Source organism: Mugil cephalus, chromosome 7 (assembly GCF_022458985.1).
Source record: "Mugil cephalus isolate CIBA_MC_2020 chromosome 7, CIBA_Mcephalus_1.1, whole genome shotgun sequence".
Taxonomy (NCBI): Eukaryota; Metazoa; Chordata; class Actinopteri; order Mugiliformes; family Mugilidae; genus Mugil; species Mugil cephalus.
The window spans coordinates 2,475,428-2,499,294 of record NC_061776.1 but is presented as its reverse complement, the minus strand read 5'-3'; the positions used below and the strand labels follow the sequence as shown (position 1 = coordinate 2,499,294).

At 39.7% G+C, this 23,867-nt stretch overlaps 3 protein-coding genes across 4 annotated transcripts; all 3 read right to left on the bottom strand.

The window, feature by feature from the left end:
• Positions 1–76: 76 nt before the first annotated feature.
• On the bottom strand, positions 77–6,792 carry LOC125010951 (zinc finger protein 883-like). The gene is made up of 2 exons (XM_047589915.1): positions 5,835–6,792; positions 77–2,552 (listed from the first exon to the last, which is right to left on the bottom strand). Exons 1-2 carry the CDS (start codon positions 6,004–6,006, stop codon positions 1,099–1,101), a joined length of 1,626 nt encoding a protein of 541 aa, XP_047445871.1. The 5' UTR covers positions 6,007–6,792; the 3' UTR covers positions 77–1,098.
• A 4,279-nt stretch (positions 6,793–11,071) lies between these two features.
• LOC125010913 (gastrula zinc finger protein XlCGF57.1-like) lies at positions 11,072–17,570 on the bottom strand. Of its 2 annotated transcripts, none has more exons than XM_047589859.1 (2): positions 17,237–17,570; positions 11,072–13,336 (listed from the first exon to the last, which is right to left on the bottom strand). In XM_047589859.1, the coding sequence occupies exons 1-2, from the start codon at positions 17,406–17,408 to the stop codon at positions 11,394–11,396; spliced, it is 2,115 nt and encodes a 704-aa protein (XP_047445815.1). In that variant the 5' UTR covers positions 17,409–17,570; the 3' UTR covers positions 11,072–11,393. The 2 variants fall into 2 exon arrangements, with proteins under 2 accessions (XP_047445815.1, XP_047445816.1); XM_047589860.1 differs by having other exon boundaries at positions 11,072–13,156.
• A 755-nt stretch (positions 17,571–18,325) lies between these two features.
• LOC125010977 (zinc finger protein 568-like) lies at positions 18,326–21,115 on the bottom strand. The gene is made up of 2 exons (XM_047589954.1): positions 20,884–21,115; positions 18,326–19,818 (listed from the first exon to the last, which is right to left on the bottom strand). The coding sequence occupies exons 1-2, from the start codon at positions 21,053–21,055 to the stop codon at positions 18,623–18,625; spliced, it is 1,368 nt and encodes a 455-aa protein (XP_047445910.1). The 5' UTR covers positions 21,056–21,115; the 3' UTR covers positions 18,326–18,622.
• Positions 21,116–23,867: the final 2,752 nt, after the last annotated feature.

The window sequence follows — 23,867 nt, the reverse complement described above, 5'->3', positions numbered from 1 at the left end:
TGGGCAGGAACTCTAAAATAAACCAAAGCATAGTCCTACTGTAGCTTACCCTCCGAAAGATGGTGGATTCCACTGATTGCTTTCAAAATTTAATTTAATAAACCATTCCTTAAAACCAACGTGACAACTGATGAAACACAAAAAATAAAACAGTTACATTTGTTTTCACTCAGTACAATATGCTAAGCAATACACAGTAGCTTCACCAAACAGGTGCGCAAAAGAGTTAGCATAGCTTTATAAAAAAATTAAAAAAAACGTCAAAACAAGTATGACCGTAAGCACTTTGTGCCTCCTCGGGTTGTTTACCTTGAACTTTTACCGTTTTAGCCTAACTCGTTCATTCCGTTTTTAAGTGCTTAGCTTTACCGGCAAACACAATACAGCAAGCAAATAGGAAGTAGGTAATAGGAAATACGTTAGCCGTCTTCAAAATAAAAGCTCATTATAAACATAAGCTCCAAAACGGGCAATATACATGTACAACCAGATGACTTACATTTCTTATAATAAACTCAAATCATGAAATATATTTATATGCCGAAACCATGTCAAAATGCATTTAGAGTCACATCATTTTTGCAGTTTGTGTAATGTATAGTGAAACAGATTTATTTCATCAATTTCTTCAAAACAGACAGATTGTTATGTGTTGTGGTTCCTCTCTTTTACGAGTAGAGCGTAGTGAATGTTTAAATCTCCTGTTAAATGTCAAGTCAGCATCAAGTAGACTGTCATTAAAACTGCGCTGTGTTCCACTTTTATCAAGAATATCATTCATTTCCATAATGACAATCACACCAATTTATCCATAAACAGTTTTTATAATCATATAAACACTGTTCCTTTCAAACCATTTCAAATGCGCAGATGCAGGTCTAATCTATGGACAAATGCCTTCTGTCAACAATTTACTTCCTGTGGCTCATGCATAACCTTTAGGTTAACAAACTAAGTTGGTCTTAAAGTGGTCCTCTCCAAATCATCACAAGTGTCAGTTAGACGGTCGTCCCAGGCAGAGAGAGATGTCTCCTTCCATCTGTATAGTGTCCAGGTTTGACATTTGTGTGCTTAAGCTCAGATTTTTTTCCACATGTTTCAGGACGATACATTCTCACCTATGTGAGTCCTCATGTGTTTGTGTAAACTACTGCGGTGAATAAAGGTTTTACCACATACGTCACAACTGTTCAGCTTCTCACCTGTGTGAATCCCAATGTGAACAGTTAAAGAATGACTATGACTGAAGGTTTTGCCACATGTTTCACAAATATATGGCTTCTGACCTGTGTGAGTCCTCACATGAGAAATTAAATGAGAATTTTGAGTGAAGGTTTTACCACATGTCTTGCAAATGTATGGCTTCTGACCTGTGTGAATCCTCACGTGAGTAGTTAAATAAGAATTTCGAATGAAGGTTTTACCACATGTGTCACAACTGTACGGCTTCTCACCTGTGTGAGTCCTCATGTGTATTTTTAAAAGACCTTGTTGAGGAAAGGCTTTACCACATATGTCACAAACACACCGCTTTTCACCTGTGTGAGTCTTCATGTGGTCCATGAAAGCAGTCCTGTACCTAAACCTTTCATCACATTTGTCACAAGCGTACGGTTTCTCACCTGTGTGAGTCCTCATGTGGATCTTTAAGCTATGTCTACGACTGAAGATTTTACCACATGCATCACAACCGTACGGCTTCTCACCTGTGTGAGTCCTCATGTGGACCTTTAAGCCATGTCTATAACTGAAGATTTTACCACATGCATCACAACCGTATGGTTTCTCACCTGTGTGAGTCCTCATGTGTATTTTTAAACTACCTTGTTGAGTAAAGGCTTTACCACATGCATCACAAGCGTACGGCTTCTCACCTGTGTGAGTCCTCATGTGGACCTTTAAGTTCTCTCTTTGACTGAAGATTTTCCCACATGTGTCAAGGTAAGGTGTCTCACCCATGTGGTGTCTGTAATGTCTTTTCATTACAAACTTGTTCTTAAAGTCTGTTGCACGGGCATGAAGTGATACATTTTTTACATTTTTTGACTTTTTACCTGATTCACAGTCTACATGGTTGCTTCCCTCCTGATCTGGGCTCTCAGATACAGCAGAGTTCTGACAGAGATGATCATTTTTTGGTTCTGGTTCACTGTGCTCACTTTGCTCATCAGTAGGCGCCTCAACAAAGATATCAGTCTCACAGTTCAATACAAGATGTTCTTCTTGCTGACTGCTGCAGACTTCATCCTGTTCCTCTTTAAACTGTGGAGGTTCTGGTTCCTCCTGTTCCTCTTTCATCTGTGGAGGTTCTGGTTCCTCCTCTTCCTTTTTCACCAGTGTTGTTTCTAGTTCCTCCCGTTCTTCTTTCATCTGTGGAGGTTCTGGTTCCTCCTGCTCCTCTTTCACCAGTGTGGGTTTTAGTTCCCCCTGTTCCTCGTTAATCTGTTGAGGTTCTGGTCCCTCCTGGTCCAGACTGGAGTTCATCTCCTGGTTACAGAGCTGCTGCTCAGTGAGAACTTCCTCCTCTGTGCAGACATGTTGATGTTGGAGGTCTGGAGGGACAAAGAGACATAACATAAAGGTTACTAATGTGATGAAAGGACAACACATCTGAGCGAATATGTTCTAGTTTAAACCCACGTAGCGTTACTGCAGTCACGCCATCTGCGCTTCGGCGAGGCACGGTCGCGCTATCTACACTTGAAAATCGAGTGCCCGTCTACATCGCATCGGACGGTAAAGCGTTTGAGCGGCTTTATGGTGCATTCAAGTGCATCCCGTAAACTCGGGAGTCTATATTTTTCTTCTTATTTTCATTTGTTGAAATACATACATCAGTCATTACTTTGTTGTTATTTTACTACATTCTATTTAATGATTAAAACTAAGTGACAGAACATAATTATTGAAGCATATTCAGAATCCAACTCATTTCTGCATAGTCAGATTTGAAAACTTAATTAAGAAAAGAATCAAATTGTTTTCCGCATACTCTACAGCTACCACTGTGGTGATTTTCAATTTATTTCACTGCATCACTTTCTGAAAATGTGATGTTGAATTCTTATCCAATGAATGATGTATATGGGCAGATTAAAAAAATTATTAAAAAAACAAAACTAATTGTTTTCTGCAAACTCCACCAGATTCTGGTTCTACACATCCCCAGCTACCACTGTGGTGATTTTCAACTTAATTCACTGCATAATTTTCAAGTAAACTTGTGTTGAAAGTATGCTCCATGAATGATGTATATGAGCAGATTAAAAAAATAATTAAAAAAACTAATCAAATTGTTTTCTGCAAACTCCACCAGATTCTTCTTCTACACGTCCCAGCTACCACTGTAGAGATTTTCAACTTAATTCACTGCATCATTTTCAGATAAACTTGTGTTGAATTTGGCTCAATGAATGATGCATATGGGCAGATTAAAAAAAATAATTAAAAAAACAAAATCAAATTGTTTTCTGCAAACTCCACCAGATTCTTGTTCTGCACGCCCCCAGCTACCACTGTAGAGATTTTCAACTTAATTCACTGCATAATTTTCAAGTAAACTTGTGTTGAAAGTATGCTCCATGAATGATGTATATGAGCAGATTAAAAAAATAATTAAAAAAACTAATCAAATTGTTTTCTGCAAACTCCACCAGATTCTTCTTCTACACGTCCCAGCTACCACTGTAGAGATTTTCAACATATTTCACTGCATCATTTTCAGATAAACTCGTGTTGAATTTGGCTCAATGAATGATGCACATGGGCAGATTTAAAAAAAATTATTTAAAAAACAAAACAAATTGTTTTCTGCAAACTCCACCAGATTCTTGTTCTACACATCCCAGCTACCACTGTGGTGATTTTCAACTTAATTTCACTGCATCATTTTCAAATAAACTCGTGTTGAAATCATACCCAATGAATGATGTATATGGGCAGATTAAAAAAATTATTAAAAAAACAAAACAAATTGTTTTCTCGAAACTCCACCAGATTCGTGTTCTACATGCCCCCAGCTACCACTGTAGTGATTTTCAACTTAATTCACTGCATCACTTTCTGATAATGTGATGTTGAATTCATATCCAATGAATGATGTATATGGGCAGAGAAAAAAAATTATTAAAAAAACTAATCAAATTGTTTTCTGCAGACTCCACCAGATTCTTGTTCTACACATCCCCAGCTACCACTGTGGTGATTTTCAACATAATTCACTGCATCATTTTCTGAAAATGTGATGTTGAAATCATATCCAATGAATGATGTATATGGGCAGATTTAAAAAAAATATAATAAAAAATAAATAAATCAAATTGTTTTGAAAAGTTGTTGGTAGCTGTAGACATGTAGACAAGAATCTGGTGGAGTTTTGCAGAATAACTTTAGTTTATTTTTTTTTTAATAATTTTTTAAATCTGCCATATAATCATTCATGGAGCCTATTTCAAACAAGTTTATTTGAAAATGAATGCAGTGAATTAGTTGAAAATCCAGTGGTAGCTGTGGGCATGTAGAACAGAATCTGGTGGAGTTTGCAGAAAACAATTTAGTTTATTTTTTATTTTATTTTTTTTAATCTGCCCATATACATCATTCATGGACCTGATTTCAACACAAGTTTATTTGAAAATGATGCAGTGAAATAAGTTGAAAATCACTACAGTGGTAGCTGGGGGCGTGTAGAACAGAATCTGGTGGAGTTTGCAGAAAACAATTTGTTGTTTTTTTATAATTTTTTTTTTCTGCCCATATACATCATCATTGGATATGAATTTCAACACGATTTATTGAAAAGTGATGCAGTGAATTAAGTTGAAAATCACTACAGTGGTAGCTGGGGGCGTGTAGAACAAGAATCTGGTGGAGTTTGCAGAAAACAATTAGTTTTGTTTTTTTAATAATTTTTTTAATCTGCCCATATACATCATTCATGGAGCCAAATTCAACACGAGTTTATCTGAAAATGATGCAGTGAAATATGTTGAAAATCTCTACAGTGGTAGCTGGGACGTGTAGAAGAAGAATCTGGTGGAGTTTGCAGAAAACAATTTGTTTTGTTTTTTTAATAATTTTTTTAATCTGCCCATATACATCATTCATTGGGTATGATTTCAACACGAGTTTATTTGAAAATGATGCAGTGAATTAAGTTGAAAATCACCACAGTGGTAGCTGGGGATGTGTAGAACCAGAATCTGGTGGAGTTTGCAGAAAACAATTAGTTTTGTTTTTTTAATTATTTTTTTAATCTGCCCATATACATCATTCATTGGATAAGAATTCAACATCACATTTTCAGAAAGTGATGCAGTGAAATAAATTGAAAATCACCACAGTGGTAGCTGTAGAGTATGCGGAAAACAATTTGATTCTTTTCTTAATTAAGTTTTCAAATCTGACTATGCAGAAATGAGTTGGATTCTGAATATGCTTCAATAATTATGTTCTGTCACTTAGTTTTAATCATTAAATAGAATGTAGTAAAATAACAACAAAGTAATGACTGATGTATGTATTTCAACAAATGAAAATAAGAAGAAAAATATAGACTTCCGAGTTTACGGGATGCACTTGAATGCACCATAAAGCCGCTCAAACGCTTTACCGTCCGATGCGATGTAGACGGGCACTCGATTTTCAAGTGTAGATAGCGCGACCGTGCCTCGCCGAAGCGCAGATGGCGTGACTGCAGTGTAGCGTTAGCTGTGGTAGTTAGCCAATTAGCATGTTATCAACCTTCTAGCTGAGTCTCTTTCCTCTGTGTCTTCTCCACACTGTGTGTTTCCACTCATTAGTTAGTTCATTTAGACCATTCTGGTTCTACTCACCTATTCTGTGTAACTTTATCTCAGGTTTCCAGGTGATATCCAGCAGTCTGCGCTGACGATCGATCTCTTCCTCGTACTGGGCGACAGTTCTTTCAAAGAGTCCGAATATTTCTTCAGCAGCAGCAGTTAGTCGCTCGATGATCAACTCTCTCAAACTCTCAGATGAAGACATTGTTGCTTCAACAACTCAAACATTTATCCGCGAAGCGACAACACGACACAACAGCCTTCCAACTCTTACAACAACAGGCGACAACCTTATGGTCTGAGCGATGAAGCCCATGCGGAAGTGCAAAAAGTTGCAGTTCATCGAGTGGCCGCTTGAGGCTGTTTGCAAAAGGGAGCAAATCATCATAGACCCCCATGGTGAAAAGCCCAACTTTACAGCATTATTAAACGTGTTTACAGCCTGGTTCAAATAACGGTTTTGGTTTCAGTGGTTTATTTCAATATTCGTGACAACTGTACGGGGGTGATTTTCTTTCTAACTCGTTGTGTTTTTTTTATTTATTTATTTATTTTTTTATTATTAATTAAGGTTTAAAATTCTGTATAATTAAAGGCGTTCGTGCTGTGAGTGACTGGTGGTAGCCTGAGCTAAGTGGTAGCAGAGAGTTGGATGAGCGGGTTTCAACATCAGACACGACCCCCCTACATCCATATTTGGAGTGTCCGCGTGTGGGTGGAGTAAAGCTCAACCATCATAGCGACGGCGGGCTCCGCCCACTTCGGGTTTAATTCGAGGTTCAGAATCTAATGGTTGACGTCACGATGGGCTTGGCCATAGATATATACGGTCAGTGGTTAAATGTCAACTCAAGATCAAGTAAACTGTCATTAAAATTGCACTGTGCGTTGCGGTTTTATCAAAAATATATTTTATTTCCACGTCCATGGGTGCATAAGAGCATATATGATTTGAGCCATGACACAAAGTTTCCCATTACAGGTTGTTGTATTACATGGTGTTGTGCATTTTTCCATGTTTTCAAAATTCAATAAACACTGCATTATATGTATAAAAAATTGGGAATTTCATTTATTTTCCATAATGACAATCATATCAATGTTTGTTTAAACTGTTTTTATAATCACATAAACACTGTTCATTTCAAGCCATTTAAAATGCACTAATGCAGGTCAAGACTATGGACATGTATTTCAAATAACTTCTGTCAACAATTTACTTCCTGTGGATCATGCATAACCTTTAGGTTAACAAACTAAGGTGGTCTTAAAGTGGTCCCTGTTGTAAACTCAAGTGTCAGTTAGATGGTTGCCCAGGCAGAGGGAGATGTTTTTATATTTGTGTGCTTAAGGTGAGTGGCTTGTTTTTTCAAAACATTGTCTGGAAAAAAAAACTTCATTTCAACTCATATCAGAGAACACTTTGGTCAGATGTACACAACAAAGATGAACCTGAAAAAACTCTTGGCATGATTTTTTTCAAGCTCAGTTATTTTTTCCACACAGATGTTTCAGGATGACATATTCTCACTTGTGTGAGTCCTCATGTGTTTGTGTAAATGACTGCGTCGATTAAAGGTTTTACCAAATGTGTCACAACTGTACAGCTTCTCACCTGTGTGAGTTCTCACATGAACAGTTAAAGTATTACTTTGACTGAAAGTTTGGCCACATGTTTCACAACTGTACGGCTTCTCACCTGTATGAGTCCTTATGTGTATTGTTAAATGACCGTGTTGAGTAAAGGCTTTGCCACAGGTGTCACAAACGTACGGCTTTTCACCTGTGTGAGTCTTCATGTGGTCCATGAAAGCAGTCCTTCACTTGAACCTTTTATCACATGTGTCACAACCGTACGGTTTCTCATCTGTGTGAATCCTCATATGGACCTTTAGGTTCTTTCTTCGCCTGAATATTTTCCCACATGCGTCACAAGTGTGCGTCTTCTCACCTATGTGAGTCGTCATGTGCTTATTCAAATCAACAGTTCGAGTGAAACGTTTCCCACATGCTTTGCGAGGATTTGCAAGGATCTGTGTCTTCTTCATTCAACTCCATCACATATTTGTAATTCTCTAATGTTTCATTCCCTTTGTTTATGTCCTCTTCACCTATGTTTTCACCACCATGAACTGCTTTAAATTTATTCTCAGATACTTTTGATTTTCAACATCACTGGTAGCAAACATTCCCCCATTCTCTAAAACTGGTATCCCAGATGTCTCCAGACATAGGATGTACCACGGCCAAATTTCAGTAACTGATGTTTCGACTCTTAGTCTTTCACAATATTTTCTCCAACAATTTCTTTTTTTTAGCAGATTTAATCACCCTCCTTGCTTTTGCCCTCTACCTTTCATATTCAGCAGCTCTATGTTCTGTCAAATATTTCCTGAATGCTCGATATGCACAATTTCTATTTCTCACTTACACTACGGTACACTAATTTTCATTTTTGCAATTTTATTTAATGGAATACTTTCACTCACAGTGGTCATAATCACTTCACAAAAACTTTAACTTCAAACTTTATTTATATAGCACTTTTCATACTAAAAAGCAACCCAAAGTGCTTTACATGAATAAAAACATAAAACATTACAACAGGCCACAACATCAAGAAACCACTACCACATATGTACACATACCGACACAGGGGTCCAGTCCTAAACCATTGGGGCATTGCTGTAAAGATCACCCTGACCTGGGTAGAGACGTTCCCACACCAAGATGCAGAATGCCTAACCACCCAGGCCGAAGGAACCCAAGGGACAGCGCCCCCATGGGCAGACAGGAGTAACCCCGAGCGTGGCAGGCCCCCCCATGAGGAAACACTGGAGAACCAAAAGACTAAAACAATAAGATGATAAGATGTGGTAAAACATTGAAACAAATAGATAAAAAATAAATAAATAGTAATAGTAATAAAATAGTAAATAAGAAGTTGAAGTTGAAATACTCTTTACAAATAAAAACGGGTTATAAAAGTAAATGAACCATGTAAAGGTAAGATGGTTCACATGCAAACATCTGTAAAACACAGATGTTTCAAGACGACACGTTTCACCTGTGAATTCTCATGTGACCAGTTAAAGTACCTCTTTCACTGAAGGTTTTACCATGTTTCACAATGTACGGCTTTTCACCTGCATGAGTCCTCATGTGAGTAGTTAAGTGAGTTCTTCGATTGAAGGTTTTATCACGTGTCACAACTGTACGGCTTCTCTCCTGTGTGAGTCCTCATGTGATCATTTAAAGCACTTCTTCGACTGAAGGTTTTACCACATGTTTCACAACCATACGGCTTCTCACCTGTGTGAGTCCTGATATGCTTATTAAAATTACTTGATTCAGTAAAGGTTTTACCACATGTCTCACAACTGTATGGCTTCTCGCCTGTGTGTGTCCTCATGTGAACAGTTAAAGTACATCCTCTATTGAACCTTTTGCCACATGTTTCACAACTGTAAGGCCGCTCACCGGTGTGAGTCCTCATGTGACGACTTATAGCACCTCTGTGATTGAAGGTTTTACCACATGTTTCACAACCATACGGCTTCTCACCTGTGTGAGTCCTGATATGCTTATTAAAATTACTTGATTCAGTAAAGGTTTTACCACATGTCTCACAACTGTATGGCTTCTCGCCTGTGTGTGTCCTCATGTGAACAGTTAAAGTACATCCTCTATTGAACCTTTTGCCACATGTTTCACAACTGTAAGGCCGCTCACCGGTGTGAGTCCTCATGTGACGACTTATATCACCTCTGTGATTGAAGGTTTTACCACATGTTTCACAACCGTACGGCTTTTCACCTGTACGAGTCCTCGTGCGCTTTTTCAAATTAGTAGTCCTATTGAAAATTTTACCACGTGCTTCAAAAGTGTTACCTACATCAGCATCACACTGACTTTCTGACATGGAAGAGCTGTCGGCATTGTTACTCTGATTTGTGTCTCTGTGATGTCTCTTCTTTAGATTCAGCTCTGCATTTCTAGTTGATCCTGAGTTGCTTCCTCCCTGATCTGGGCTCTCAGATACAGCAGAGTTCTTACAAAGGAGATGATCATCTTTTGGTTCTGGTTCACTATGCTCACTTTGCTCATCAGTAGGCGTCTCAACAAAGGTATCAGTCTCACAGTTCAATACAACATGCTCTTCCTGCTGACTGCAGCAGAGTTCATCCTGTTCCTCTTTCGTCTGTGGAGGTTCTGATTCCTCTTGTCCCTCTTTCATCTGTGGAGGTTCTGGTTCCTCCTGTTCCTCTTTCATCTGTGGAGGTTCTGGTTTCTCATGTTCCTCTTTAATCTGTAGATGCTCTGTTTCCCGCTGTTCCTTTTTAATCTGTGGAGGTCCTGGTTCTTCCTGGTCCAGACTGGAGTTCGTCTCCTGGTTACAGAGCTGCTGCTCAGTGAGAACAGAATCCTCTGTGCAGACATGCTGCTGTGGGAGGTCTGGAGGAACAAAGAGACACAACATGAAGGTTACTAACGTGAGGACAGAAAAACACATCTGAGCAAATATGTTCTAGTTTAAACCCACGTACAGTTAGCTATGCTAGTTAGCCTCTTAGCATGTTATCAACCTTCTAGCTGTCTCTTTCCTTTGTGTCTTCTCCATATTCTGTCTTTCCACTCATTAGTTAGTTCATTCAGACCATTCTCGTTGTCCTCACCTACTCTGTGTAACTTTATCTCTGGTTTCCAGGTGATATCCAGCAGTCTGCGCTGACGATCGATCTCTTTCTCGTACTGGGCGACAGTTCTTTCCAAGAGTCCGAATATTTCTTCAGCAGCAGCAGTTAGTCGCTCGATGATCAAGTCTCTCAAACTCTCAGCTGAAGACATTGTTACTTCAACAACTCAAACATTTATCCGCGAAGCGACAACACGACACAACAGCCTTCCAACTCTTACAACAACAGGCGACAACCTTATGAGCGATGAAGCCCATGCGGAAGTGCAAAAAGTTGCAGTTCATCGAGTGGCCGCTTGAGGCTGTTTGCAAAAGGGAGCAAATCATCATAGACCCCCATGGTGAAAAGCCCAACTTTACAGCATTATTAAACGTGTTTACAGCCTGGTTCAAATAACGGTTTTGGTTTCAGTGGTTTGAAAGAAATGAACCAACATAAAATAAAATTCACAACAAAGTATTATCAAGGTGCTGCTATATAATTATCATAATTAAACAGTGGCGCAGGGTCAAGCAGGCTATCAAAGACATTACATTTCCCTGCTTTTTTAAAGAAAAATAAATAACAATGCCATGCTTCGTCACATTTTTAATCAAATTCCATGTTTTTCTCCCTTGCACAATAATGCTTTTCAGGATTGGTTGCAGGTTGCCGAGTCTGCATCTTTTGAGGTGAAGTACAGCTACTCCAGCATTTTGAAGGTTCACTTCCATCCATGCAGGTGAAAAACTGATGGTCCGGTTACTACCGTTAGAGTCAGCATTACAGTAAAAAGTATCGGTACACAAATGAACACCACTTTTCCATTCTTTAAGCAGATTTCTGCAACAAAGATAAACCTGAAAAAAATCTGACATGATCTTTTTAAACTCAGCTATTTTTGGACACAGATGCTTCAGGACAACAGATTCTTACGTGTGTGAATCCTCATGTGAAAAGTTAAATGAGCACTCCGATTGAAGGTTTTGCCACATGTGTCACAACTGTTTGGCTTCTCACCTGTGTGAATTCTCATGTGTTGAGTTAAGATACTATTGCGGCTGAAGGTTTTGCCACATGTGTCACAACCGTATGGCTTCTCACCTGTGTGAGTCCTAATGTGATCAGTTAAATTACTTCTTTGACTGAAGGTTTTGCCACATGTTTCACAACAGTATGGTTTCTCACCTGTGTGAGTCCTCATGTGATTAGTTAAAGTACTTCTTTGGCTGAATGTTTTGCCACATGTTTCACAACTGTACTTTGTCTCACCTGTGTGAGTCCACACATGAATAGTTAAATGAGAACGTCGACTGAAGCTTTTACCACATGTGTCACAACTGAACATCTTCTCATCTGTGTGAGTCCTCATGTGACCGGTAAAAGTATTTCTTTTATTGAACGTTTTGCCACATGTTTCACAACCGTACTTCCTCTCACATGCATTAGTCCTCACGTGAGCAGTTAAATGAGAACGTCGATTGAAGGCTTTACCACATGTGTCACATCCATAAGGTTTCTCACCTGTGTGAATCCTCATGTGTTGAGTTAAGATACTATTGCGACTGAAGGTTTTACCACATGTGTCACAACCGTACTGCTTCTCGCCTATGTGAGTCCTCATGTGCCTTTTTAAAGTAGTTCTTTCAGCGAAGATTTCACCACATGTGTCACAACAGTACGGCTTCTCACCTGTGTGAGTCTTCATGTGTTCTGTTAAAGTAGTACTTTGACTAAAGCTTTTACCACATGTCTCACAACTGTATGGCTTCTCACCTGTATGAGTCCTCATGTGACGAGTTAAATGAGAACGTCGACTGAAGGTTTTACTACATGTGTCACAACTGTAGGGCTTCTCACCTGTGTGAATCTTCATGTGCTTTCTTAAATTACCTTGTTCAGTAAAGGTTTTATCACATGTCTCACAACCGTACGGCTTGTCACCTGTGTGAACCCTCATGTGCTTTTTTAAATAAGTACTCCGATTGAAGATTTTACCACATGTCTCACAAGTGTGCGTCTTCTCACCTGTATGATTCCTCATGTGCTTTTTCAAGTCAACGATTTGATTGAAACGTTTCCCACATGGTTTGCAAGGATATGGTTTTACACCCGTCTGACTTCTTGTGTGTGAAATTAAATAATTTCTCTTCATGAAACTTTCAGATAATGTGTTGCAATGACAAGGCGTCTCACCTGTGTAGAGTCTGTAACGTCTTTTCATTCCTAACTTGTTCTTAAAATGTGTTGCACAGGAAATGCATGTGACACATGTTACCTTTTTACCTGTATCAGTATGACACTGACTCTCTGATATGGAAGAGTTGTCTACATTGTTACAGTGGCTTTTGTCTCTGTGATGTCTCTTCTTTCGATTCAGCTCTGCATTTCCAGTTGATCCTGAGTCTACATGGTTGCTTCCTTCCTGATCTGGGCTCTCAGACACAGCAGAGCTCTGACAGAGGAGATGATAGCTGTTTGGTTCTGGTTCACTGTGCTCACTTTCCTCATCAGTAGGAGTCTCCATAAGGGAATCAGTCTCATAGTTCAAAACAAAATGTTCTTCTTGCTGACTGCTGCACAGTTCCTCCTGTTCCTCTTTAATCTGTGGTGGTTCTGGTTCCTCCTGTTCGTCTTTCACCTGTGGGGGTTCTTGTTCCTTCTGTTCCTCTTTCACCTCTGGGTGTTCTGGTTCCTCCTGTTCCTCTTTCACCTGTTGGGGTTCTGGTTCCTCCTGTCCCTTTTTTACCTGTGAAGGTTCTAGCCCCTCCTGATCCTGACTGGATTTTCTCTCCTGGTTACAGAGCTGCTGCTCAGTAAGAAACTCCTCCTCCATACATACATGTTGCTGTGGGAGGTCTGGAGGGACAAAGACACACAACATTAAGGATACTAATGTGATTACAGGAAGATAAATCTGGAAGAAGAGTAACAGTGGAGGTTCAACCACCAACGAGTTTGCATCTGCAAGCCAATCTGGCCAAACAGACTTTTTCACACCTCCCACCCCCAGGACATTCTCACATCTCCCACAGCCTCCCACCACCTCCTGCAGCAGACACCTCTCTGCACCACCCTCATCACCTCCACCCTCCAACCCACTGCTGATATCCCCCACCCCCCAGTCTGAACTCCACATCACAGCCAGCCAGGTGAGGAGAGAACTGGAGAAGCTCAAACTGAGGAAAGTTGCTGGACCGGACCACATTAGTCCTCGTGTGTTGAAGGCATGTTCCAGCCAGCTCTTTGAAGTTCTCCAGCACCTCTTCAACCTGAGCCTACACCTTCAGAGAGTGCCAGTGCTCTGGAAAAACATCCTGCCTGGTCCCAGTGCCCAAAAAAGGAGGACTACAGGCCGGTAGTACTGACCTCTCACATCATGAAGGTCATGGAAAGACTGGTTTTGGCACACCTCAGACCGCTGGTGTGCAGATCACAAGACCCCCTGCAGTTTGCATATCAGCCCCATGTTGGGGTTGATGATGAAATCATCTACCTGACGCAACAGGCCTACTACTCCCTGGACAGACCCAACACCTCAGTCCAGACCATGTTCTTCGACTTCTCCAGCGCCTTAAACACCATCCAGCCCAGTCTGCTGAAGGCCAAACTGGAGGACACGCAGGTTGGTGCTCTCCTCGTCACTTGGGTCGATGACTATCTGACGGATAGTCTGTGTGTCTGCTCATCTCATTAGTAACATCGGGGCCCCCCAGGGAACTGTACTTCCCCCCTTCCTCTTGACCACATACACTGCATGTCATTCAGTCATGTCATCTGCAGAAATTCTCTGATGACACAGCCATTGTGGGGTGTGTTGTGGGAGGCGGGGTGTGGGGTGGGGGGCCCCGATTGCTGCAATTTCCCAAACGTGACATAAGACTAATTCACCTATGTGTTTCCATTAACGGTCGTGCAACAACACTTCCCTTCAGGGAGATCTCAGCTGACCAACAGCGTAAAGGCACGGTACTAAGTGTATGATCGGAACTTAAATTAACAGAATATAGGAATATAATACTATGATTGAAGAATGAGTCTGATTAAACATGTTGATTTTCAGTGAGTGATTATTATACACAGAATGTAAGATGAATAATAGTTGAAGCAAAGTAACCAATGTTTGTGAAATCAGGAGCAGAATAAGAAAAACAGGATACAGATGTCAGGCAGTGGGGGCAAAAAGGGGAACTGAAACCTTATTGCCTAAGAGCAGGTCAGGACATGTCCGAACACACAGTTAGTGGAAAAATACAGAGAATGAACTAATGTCTAAGTATTAATTAATAAGTCATGAATGTAACACCCCTTTTGGATAAAAGTAGTGGGGTGATGGTTAGTCATGGTGATGTGTGGAAAATAGGATGTGTCTCGATTTAAGAGTATAAAAGATGAAATGCAGAAGTATTTTGAGGGAATTTCACCTCGGACACAAACTGTGCTGCATGCGGACTGAGCCAACTCCCTAGCAGTACTATTTTGGCTTTCAGAGTTTGGTCTGGATTCCCCCTGGAGTACCCAGGGAGAATCCAAACGGATTCAGGTGATATGATGGAATGGGAGATTTGCATCATAGATGTGCAGCTGACAAATCTGCAGCAAGTGCATGATGCTATGTAGGGCTGGTATACCAGTTCTTACTAAATACTGGTATTTTATTTTTTTTTCCATTATGATATGAATTTTGAATATACCGGTGTATTTTATTACACAGTGTTTGGAATGTTGCGCCGCGAGACACTGTTTCAGACTGGACCATTTTCAATGTAGTGCTGCTGAACGCACTGCATTGTGAGGCGTGGTGAAGATGGAAAGTTTGCAGCAGAACCAGAAGACTATGACAACACGGAAGAACTTGTTCCAAAAAAGGTGCCGTGCCAGTTCTGTGTGTTTTTAGGGTGACCAGACATCCCTGATTTCTGCGGACAGTCCCCATTTTGGATGATCTGTCACCCGTCTAAAACTGTCCCCGAAAATGCCCCCAATTTTAGCTGTTTCTAAATGAGAAAGAAACAGTTGTGCACAGACTATAACAACAGTTACTGTGGTAGCCAGTCGTGCTGCTATTGACATTTCAGTTTAAATATGTTTAAGCAGAGCTCTCAAGTCTCACGTGAGACAACCTTTCATGCCACACAGGACATTTCTCACGCCGAAAAATAATAAAACTCGCAGCACATAGACTTTAAAAGAGATTAGTAATCTATAAATAGATGAGGCGAAGGCAGACTGCTCTGCTTGATCGCCCACCAGTCAGCCAATCAGAAAATGGTATGTGTAATTGCCAGGTGAAATAGGAGCGCCCTAACCATGCGTTCGGCAAATGTGTGAAAATGTGCACTCGTCAAAGGAGAACTGGAAGCGAAAGTCCACGATCTGGTTATCACTCCACTTAAGTTATTATTATTATTAATAGTAGTAGTAGCAGTAGTAGTAGTAGTAGTAGTATATTTTAAATTGTGGATTATATTTAAATAGCCTATTCCCCAAGTAAAAAAATCTCACTGGACTATGGCAAAAATATTGGCCCTGGCATTTTGGACCAGACTGGCCCAATAACGCACACCTTTTTGTTTTTTTTTGGTCTCTGTACTATAAAAACTGTGCAACTCTTTACCTTAAACCATGCAGTGAGTTCACTCGCAATGGCATAACTGTGGCAATGAACAAAATTATTTTCTTTTCTGTACTGAGAGAGGAAACAGAATTCTGTGTTATGGTTGTACGTAAAAGAAATGAAGTAAAAGTAGTTGGCTGTCAAGTCTCTTCAATATAACACGTGCACACAGTTGGTCACGTCCAGGTTCAGCATCATTATGAAATCAATGCAATAATGTCAGTACAATAATGAGGTCAGCTATCCAAATATACTGAATGACCATCAATGTTTTTTTGTTTTTTCCCACTAATTCAGATTCAGAAAACTTTATTTGTCCCCAGGGGAGGCAATCAATGGCACACAGAGCAGGCAACAACAAAAAAAGACTGAGTGGAAAGGCCCAGTTTAAAAAAAAAAAAAGCATTAATGACTTGACATCTGTCATCAGTTTATAATCATAATCATCAAAAAACGCTTTACAGTAACATAACTCTGTGCTCTGTCTTTACCTACTGTCATTTCAGTTCACTTCTTTGACTTTACAGCATGAATTTGGAATTTCAATATTATAACTAACAACTCAGACGACTGACATTAGCTTTTTTTTATTTTATTTTACCTTATTTTATTTTCATTTTGACTCATATTCCTTTGTCTATGTCTGGTTCACGTATTTTCATTGTTATCCTGAGACTCTTAGACGAAACAATTACCCTGTGGGGATCAATAAAGTGATCTTGAATCTTGGAATCTTGAATCTAACTTTAGCATCATGATTAAAGGTGTTTGCTGCAAACGTACACAAATCGGATATCAGGGTCACGGCTTTCGATCTATGTCCTGGCGTTTTGTGATACATTTATTCGGGGTTTGTCACTCTCTCTTGGGGGGAGCAGAGAAGTTTTATCTTTTAAATGGTTTGAAGAACAATAGATAACACAGCAACTTCTCCTTTTTACACCTGAAGTGTGCGTGGCCTTTTCAGTGACGTCCGGAGACACTTTTCCGTGTTACGCAATACAGTGTATAGTTTAATATCCTATTATATAATAGCGTTGGCGTTAATCAACCTTCTAGCTGAGTATCTTTCCTCTGTGTCTTCTCCACACTGTCTTTCCATTCATTAGTTAGTTAATAAAGGCCATTCTACCTGTACTCACCTATTCTGTGTAACTTTATCTCAGGTTTCCAGGTGATATCCAGCAGTCTGCGCTGGCGATCGATCTCTTCCTCGTACTGGACGACAGTTCTTTCAAAGAGTGCGAATATTTCTTCAGCAGCAGCAGTTAGTCGCTCGATGATCAACTCTCTCAAACCCTCAGCTCCAGACATTGTTACTTCAACAGCTCAAAATTTTATCTGGGACACGACGACACAAAACAACCGTCTTCCAGTTCGATCGACACAGAAAAACAGCAAAACTACTAACGGGTTTCAGAAAAGAAACCACTTCTTCTTTTCATCCTTTGATTTCCGGCAGACTGTGTACAGCATGGGACGTTGCCAATGGGCGTTGCTAAACTACATCTTCTTTTCCTTCTTCTTCCTTCTTTTGGTGTTTCATTGGCGGTTGGCAAACAACGAATTGGTGTTTTACCGCCGCCAACTGGAACCCAGTGTGGATCAAAATGTCTACTATTCCCTCTCAAAACAAATAAATACATAATACACACACACTACAATCTATTAATCAACTTTGCTTTTCTAATGAAGTGAAACGTGAATCCACAACACTCCCTATGATGTCAACATGCAGTATTGTCTGACAGTGCAGTATTACAGTACCTCCTCCAGGAACATTACTGGCTCAGCATCTACAACAAACAACTGATGGTCTCCTGCTTCTTCAGCATCAACCCTTTCACTCTCTCCAAGTCTTTTTTCCCCCAAACCGCAGTGTGTCTGCTGAACAGTGCCATGGTCCCCCCACACATAAAACCCACCACCATCCCACTGTAAATGTTCTTTTTGTTGTATATACAGTAAATATCTTTTTAGTATATTTTAGTATATTTGAGTGTGTATATGTTTACAAATTTATTTTATTCAAAGAACACAAATTATGGCAAATTACTGTACGTACAAACAAACTTGTAATAAGGTCTTTTTTGATTCTGATGCACTCTACTGCCAGGCTCCAGGAACTGGAGACAGTAAGAAACTGCATAATTAGAATTTTGGGTTTAAGATATTAAGCTAAACACTAAAAAAAGAACAAAAAAAGAACGACCCCACTAGCACTGGTTTTCCGAATTTAGATTTTAATGTACAGAACAGAAAAGAGTTTACATTAAAAGAGGGAAATGCCAGTACCCCATTTGATAAGTCCAACTTTGTACCAAATATGTCCGCTCCATTACAATCGATGCAATTTTCTGTGGATGTGGGTTGTTATCAGGGTTGGTCACACCACTGTTACTTTTATCAGCAAGCAAACACAGATCTTCAAGCTCGGCAATAGAGTTCAGCAATGTCATGATGCATCACATCCTCCACTTGCTACTCAAGATGACGTTTGCCAGGATGAACTTGATACGGATGATGCTTTAGGACGACAGCTTCTTACTTGTGTGAGTCCTCATATGCCTTTTTAACTTATCACTTTGAATGAAGGTTTTACCACATGCGTCACAACTGTATGGCTTCTCACCTGTGTGAGTCCTTATGTGCTTATTCAAACCACTACAATGCCGGAAACATTTCCCACAAGTTTTGCAAGGATATGGCTTCTCACCTGTGTGAATCCTCATGTGCTGAGTTAAGATACTATTTCGGCTGAAGGATTTACCACATGTGTCACAACCATAGGGCTTCTCACCTGTGTGAGTCCTCATGTGCTCTGTTAGAGCACTTCTTTGCTTGAACTTTTTACCACATGTGTCACAACCATATGGCCTATCACGTGTTTGAGTCCTTGTGTGCTTATTCACATCACTAGTTTGACTCAAATGTTTCCTACATGCATGTGAAATCAAACCCCTCCTATGCATGAAACTTTTCCCACATTTCTTGCAATGATAAGGTGTCTCACACATGTGGAAAAGTCTGTGATGAAGAGACATTACAGACTTGTTCTTAAAGGCTTTTCCACAGATGTCACATGTTCTAGACTTTTTACCCGTGTCAGTATCACACCAGCTCTCTGACGGAGAGTTGTCTACATTGTTACTGTAACTTGTGTCGGTGCGACGTCTCTTCTTTGGATTTAGCTCTGCATTTCTAATTGATCCCAAGTCTACATGGTTGATTCCTTCCTGATCTATGCTCTCAGATACAAAAGAGTTAAGAGAGAGGAGCTGGTCACTGCACTTTCTTTCTTCATCATAAGGAGTCTCCATCAAGGAATCAGTGTCCCAGTTCAATATAAGATGTTCTTCCTGCTGACTGCTGCAGAGTTCCTCCTGTTCCTCTTTAATCTGTGGAGGTTCTGGTGCCTTCTGTTCCCCTTTAATCTGAGGATGTTCTGGTTCCTCCTGTTCCTCTTTCATCTGTGAAGGTTCTGCTCCCTCCTGTTTGTCTTCCATCTGTGGAGGTTCTGGTTCCTTCTGTTCCCCTTTAATCTGAGGATGTTCTGGTTCCTCCTGTTCCTCTTTCATCTTTGAAGGTTCTGCTCCTTCCTGTTTGTCTTCCATCTGTGGAGGTTCTGGTTCCTCCTGTTCCAGATTTAAATTCCTCTCCCACTTACAGAGCTGCTGCTGAGTAAGAACCTCCTCTTCTATGCATATATGTTGCTGTGGGAGGTCTGGAAGTACAAAGAGACAAAACATAAAAGTTACTAATGTGATGACAGGAAAACACCACCAAAAAAGTTTTCACCTTGATCTAATTTAACAGGTCCAAGCCTCCTATTGGTTAATTACTGCATCACTGACAGATCATTGACATGCATCAAGAAGAGAAGGAAACTAAAATGAGACTAAAGCTTGGTTAAGAACTGTCCAGCGCATTATTACATTACTTTTGCATTACTTTCACCACAATAACTGGAAATTGATTTAATATAGAATATGATATAAATTCAATGTTGTATTTTGAATATATATTGAATATGGATTGCGTTCTCAATAGATCTCATTGCATTCAGTGTAGCTCATTTATACCACTTTAAAATCGAAAATGCAGTTGCAGTACTGCAGTTTGCAGTACATAAAAAAGCTGCAGCAATACAAAATCTCGAGTTGGCCCGAGATTTGATTTTCAGAACCGGGTCGACTTGCCTTTGGTGCGTTTTCACATCGCCAGAAGTCCCGGGTCGGACCTCCCGCCGTGAGACCGACGTGAAGTTTTTTTTTTGTTTGTTGTTTGTTTTTTTCTCAGTACACTGCAGGTAAACAATAGACAGCATGGTGTATTTTTAATTTCCAGTTTGGAATGGCATAATTACTAAGCTAGCGCAATACATACTGTGGTAGTGATACAGTACTTTAGGCGCGTTGTGAGAATTATTTTGACTTTTTATACTTTGTGTGATAATCAGTATTTCTAGTCACTATAATCAGAATTCAGAGATCTGCTGAGATCGAACTTCCTCCTTTTTAAGTGAACTTAACTATAATGTTCTTCATATCCGAATGTACAGTCTGACTGTGCCCTGCATTCACGAATTTGTATAAAAACACACAACTTAATTAATTAATTTCCGGCTTTAAAATCCATTGTAACGCGCGTTACTGACATTTGTAACGGGTAATTTCTTTCTTTTTTAATGCATACATTACCGCGTTACAGCAAAAAGTAATTAAGTTACTTTCGTGATACATTACTCCCGACAAATTAAGTTAATTCACATCATTCTGGTTCTACTCACCTATTCTGTGTAACTTTATCTCAGGTTTCCAGGTGATATCCAGCAGTCTGCGCTGACGATCGATCTCTTTCTCGTACTGGACGACAGTTCTTTCAAAGAGTCCGAATATTTCTTCGGCAGCAGCAGTTAGTCGCTCGATGATCAACTCTCTCAAACCCTCAGCTCCAGACATTTTTACTTCAACAGCTCAGATATTTACCTGGGACACGATACCGACGTCTTCCAGCTTAGCCCACAAACACAAAAATGACACCAACGAGTTTTTAAAAAACAATCCATTTCCGCCTGGTGTCCCACTATAAAGTTCCGTCAGTGGAGTTCAGTTAACAATTTGATCCGCTACAATTTTAAATATCACTTGGATCATATCATCAATTTCCTGCAGTAATATTATCTGTAAACTCCATTAATTCAATTAAGACAAAACAAATATTAACAAATTGATATAACGGAATTTACACATTTTTAGTTTGTTGATATATTTAAAAAGAGTCTCAAGACTCACATTTTTGGCTTAATCCAAAATGAGCTGAAAAAGGCAACTGGACTTGTAGAATTTCTCGAAGACGCTCATCCAAATAGCTTCTTCAGTTCTGAGAAACCGGAAGTTGAGGTTTAAATAGGAAAACTTTGCGGGGAAACCTACCAGAAACTCACTGGACCAGAAACTGGTGCCGCTATTTCCATAATGGCTGGGTCTTACCTGTCGTTAAGAGGTGGGACTCTGTGCCTAGGCTACTTGTCCTATAAATGATGCTCTAACGAAGCGGCTGTCTGTGGGAGCCTCCAGTCTCAAGGTGTGAATGGTATTGAAACTTCTTGGGGAGAGAAGTCAAGACTGTATTGTTGATGGCAGAATCCACCTCCTCTGTCTAGAGAAGGTTTTTCCACTTTGACTTCACTTCCCTCAACCATCTGTGTTCTCTGGCTAAGACCATGCGATTTTGGGTGGGTTGTTTGGTTTCCCCAATGTATAAGACTGTACATTCGTCACTGCACTGAACAGCATACACTACATTACTCTGTTTTTTCCTGGTTATTTTGTCTTTCGGGGTTTACCAGTTTCTGTCTAGGTGTATTGTCGTGTGTGAAATAAACTGGTATGCAGTGTTTTCTGAAAACTCTCCTCAGTTTCTCCAATACACCAGCCACATAGGGGATGGCGATGTCCTTCCTCTTGCTGTGCTCCTCTTCTCTGCACTTTTTGAGATACATTCTTGAACCCTTAACAAAGGCCTAGTTGGGGTATCTAGACGTCTTGAGGGTTTGTTCGATGGTGTTTACCCTCCTTCTCATTTCCATTCTGTCTTGCAGGTACAGTCCGTCAGTCATAACATGACTTCTATGTTTACAACAATCATTGCCATTAATGTAAAAACTTTTTTTTTTTTTTTACTGAAAAAAAAAAACTTCAAAAATCACATATTTATAACATCTTTAAGTCTTGAACTTATTTAAGACATCACAGTCGCCATGGTGCTCAATCTCTGTTGTGCTGGCGTTATATCTTTATCATCCTTCTTTTCATTTTCAAGGTCCATCATTGGCTTAAGCTGGTTGTCACTGTCTAAGTTTGTCACTTCTGGTAGTGTGACTGTTCTCTTGAAAACATTGCTCCTACACCAAGTAGGTGCTAAAGAAGTGTGGCTCATCTGTCTGTATTGAACGAAAAGCAATATTTGCAAAAAAACAAAAACAAAACATGGCTAATGGGATTACACCTTGATCAAAAATCTGAGTAAATAACTTTTGAATGTTAATTATATCTGTGTCTGTTATCTTTAAGGATTCATATTAGGAATTATTATCTAAAATATCACACTGTGTCATGTGTCATTCATAGTGCTTCTGCCTCACGTCGCCATGGACCAAATTTGTGTCTCAGTCACTGCATTCATACAAATACGTCATAAAACAAGTATGCAGTAACAGTTTCTCTTGATCCATTATTTTAATTAAATCAAAGTAAAACATCCACTTAGTTGCAATGCATAAAGAAGTTGTGGCTATGCTGGGTGGATGGCGCTTGCTCGATGGCGCTGTGCTCAGCCATGTCACTCATTTTATTAGTGCTTTTTCTATCCTTCAGATTCGTGGGAGTCCAGATTGGAAAAAAGACAATATATATATTATAATTTTGTATATTTTCAATATGTTTTAGTGTTTCAACTTTAGCCTGTAAATCTTAAAATAATACCCTTAAAATAATACCTTGTACATTGCATAATGACAATAAAGGGCATTTTCATCTCATCTTCTACCACTTAATCCTCACTAGGTTTGCAGGGGTTGCAGGAGCCTATCCCAGCTGTCATCGGGTGAAGGGCGAGATACACTCTGAACAGGTCACCAGCTATTGCAGGGTTAACACAGCGATAAACAACCATTCGCACTCACACCTAGGGTCAATTCAGAGTCACCAATCAGCCTAACGAGCATGTCTTTGGAGGTGGGAGTACCCAGAGAAAACCCACACAGACACAGGGACACTCCGCCTAAACATTTATATTCAAAACTTTGGAGACCGAGAGAACAACAAAATCAACTCTTGAAATAATTCCTCTTGGTCTGTGTCACCTCTAAAGTTGGAAAGTAAAAACATTAAATGAAATCAAAAATATGTGCAAACATCAAAGGGAAGAAAAAAAAGAGAAGACACTAGCTGACAGGAAGTAGTGTTTTCAATAGTAATGACGATACACCAAAAAGAACTCCACAGATCATTCACAGTACTTCATTTTCACTTCACCTTGGGAAAAATTGTCCTTCCTGTAAAAGTTGATCTTTTACAGGTTTTACAGCCTCAAATTGAATGTGCAGCCTCACTGGTCAAAACCTGATGTCATATCCATTTTTCATATTCACTGACATGCAATAAAATACATTGTTTCTATACATGGTACTATAGTATCTGGAAGAGTAGTTTTGTTAGCCATATTCTTTCTGTTCCCACCATTAAAACATAGTCCAGTTGTTTTCTTGCT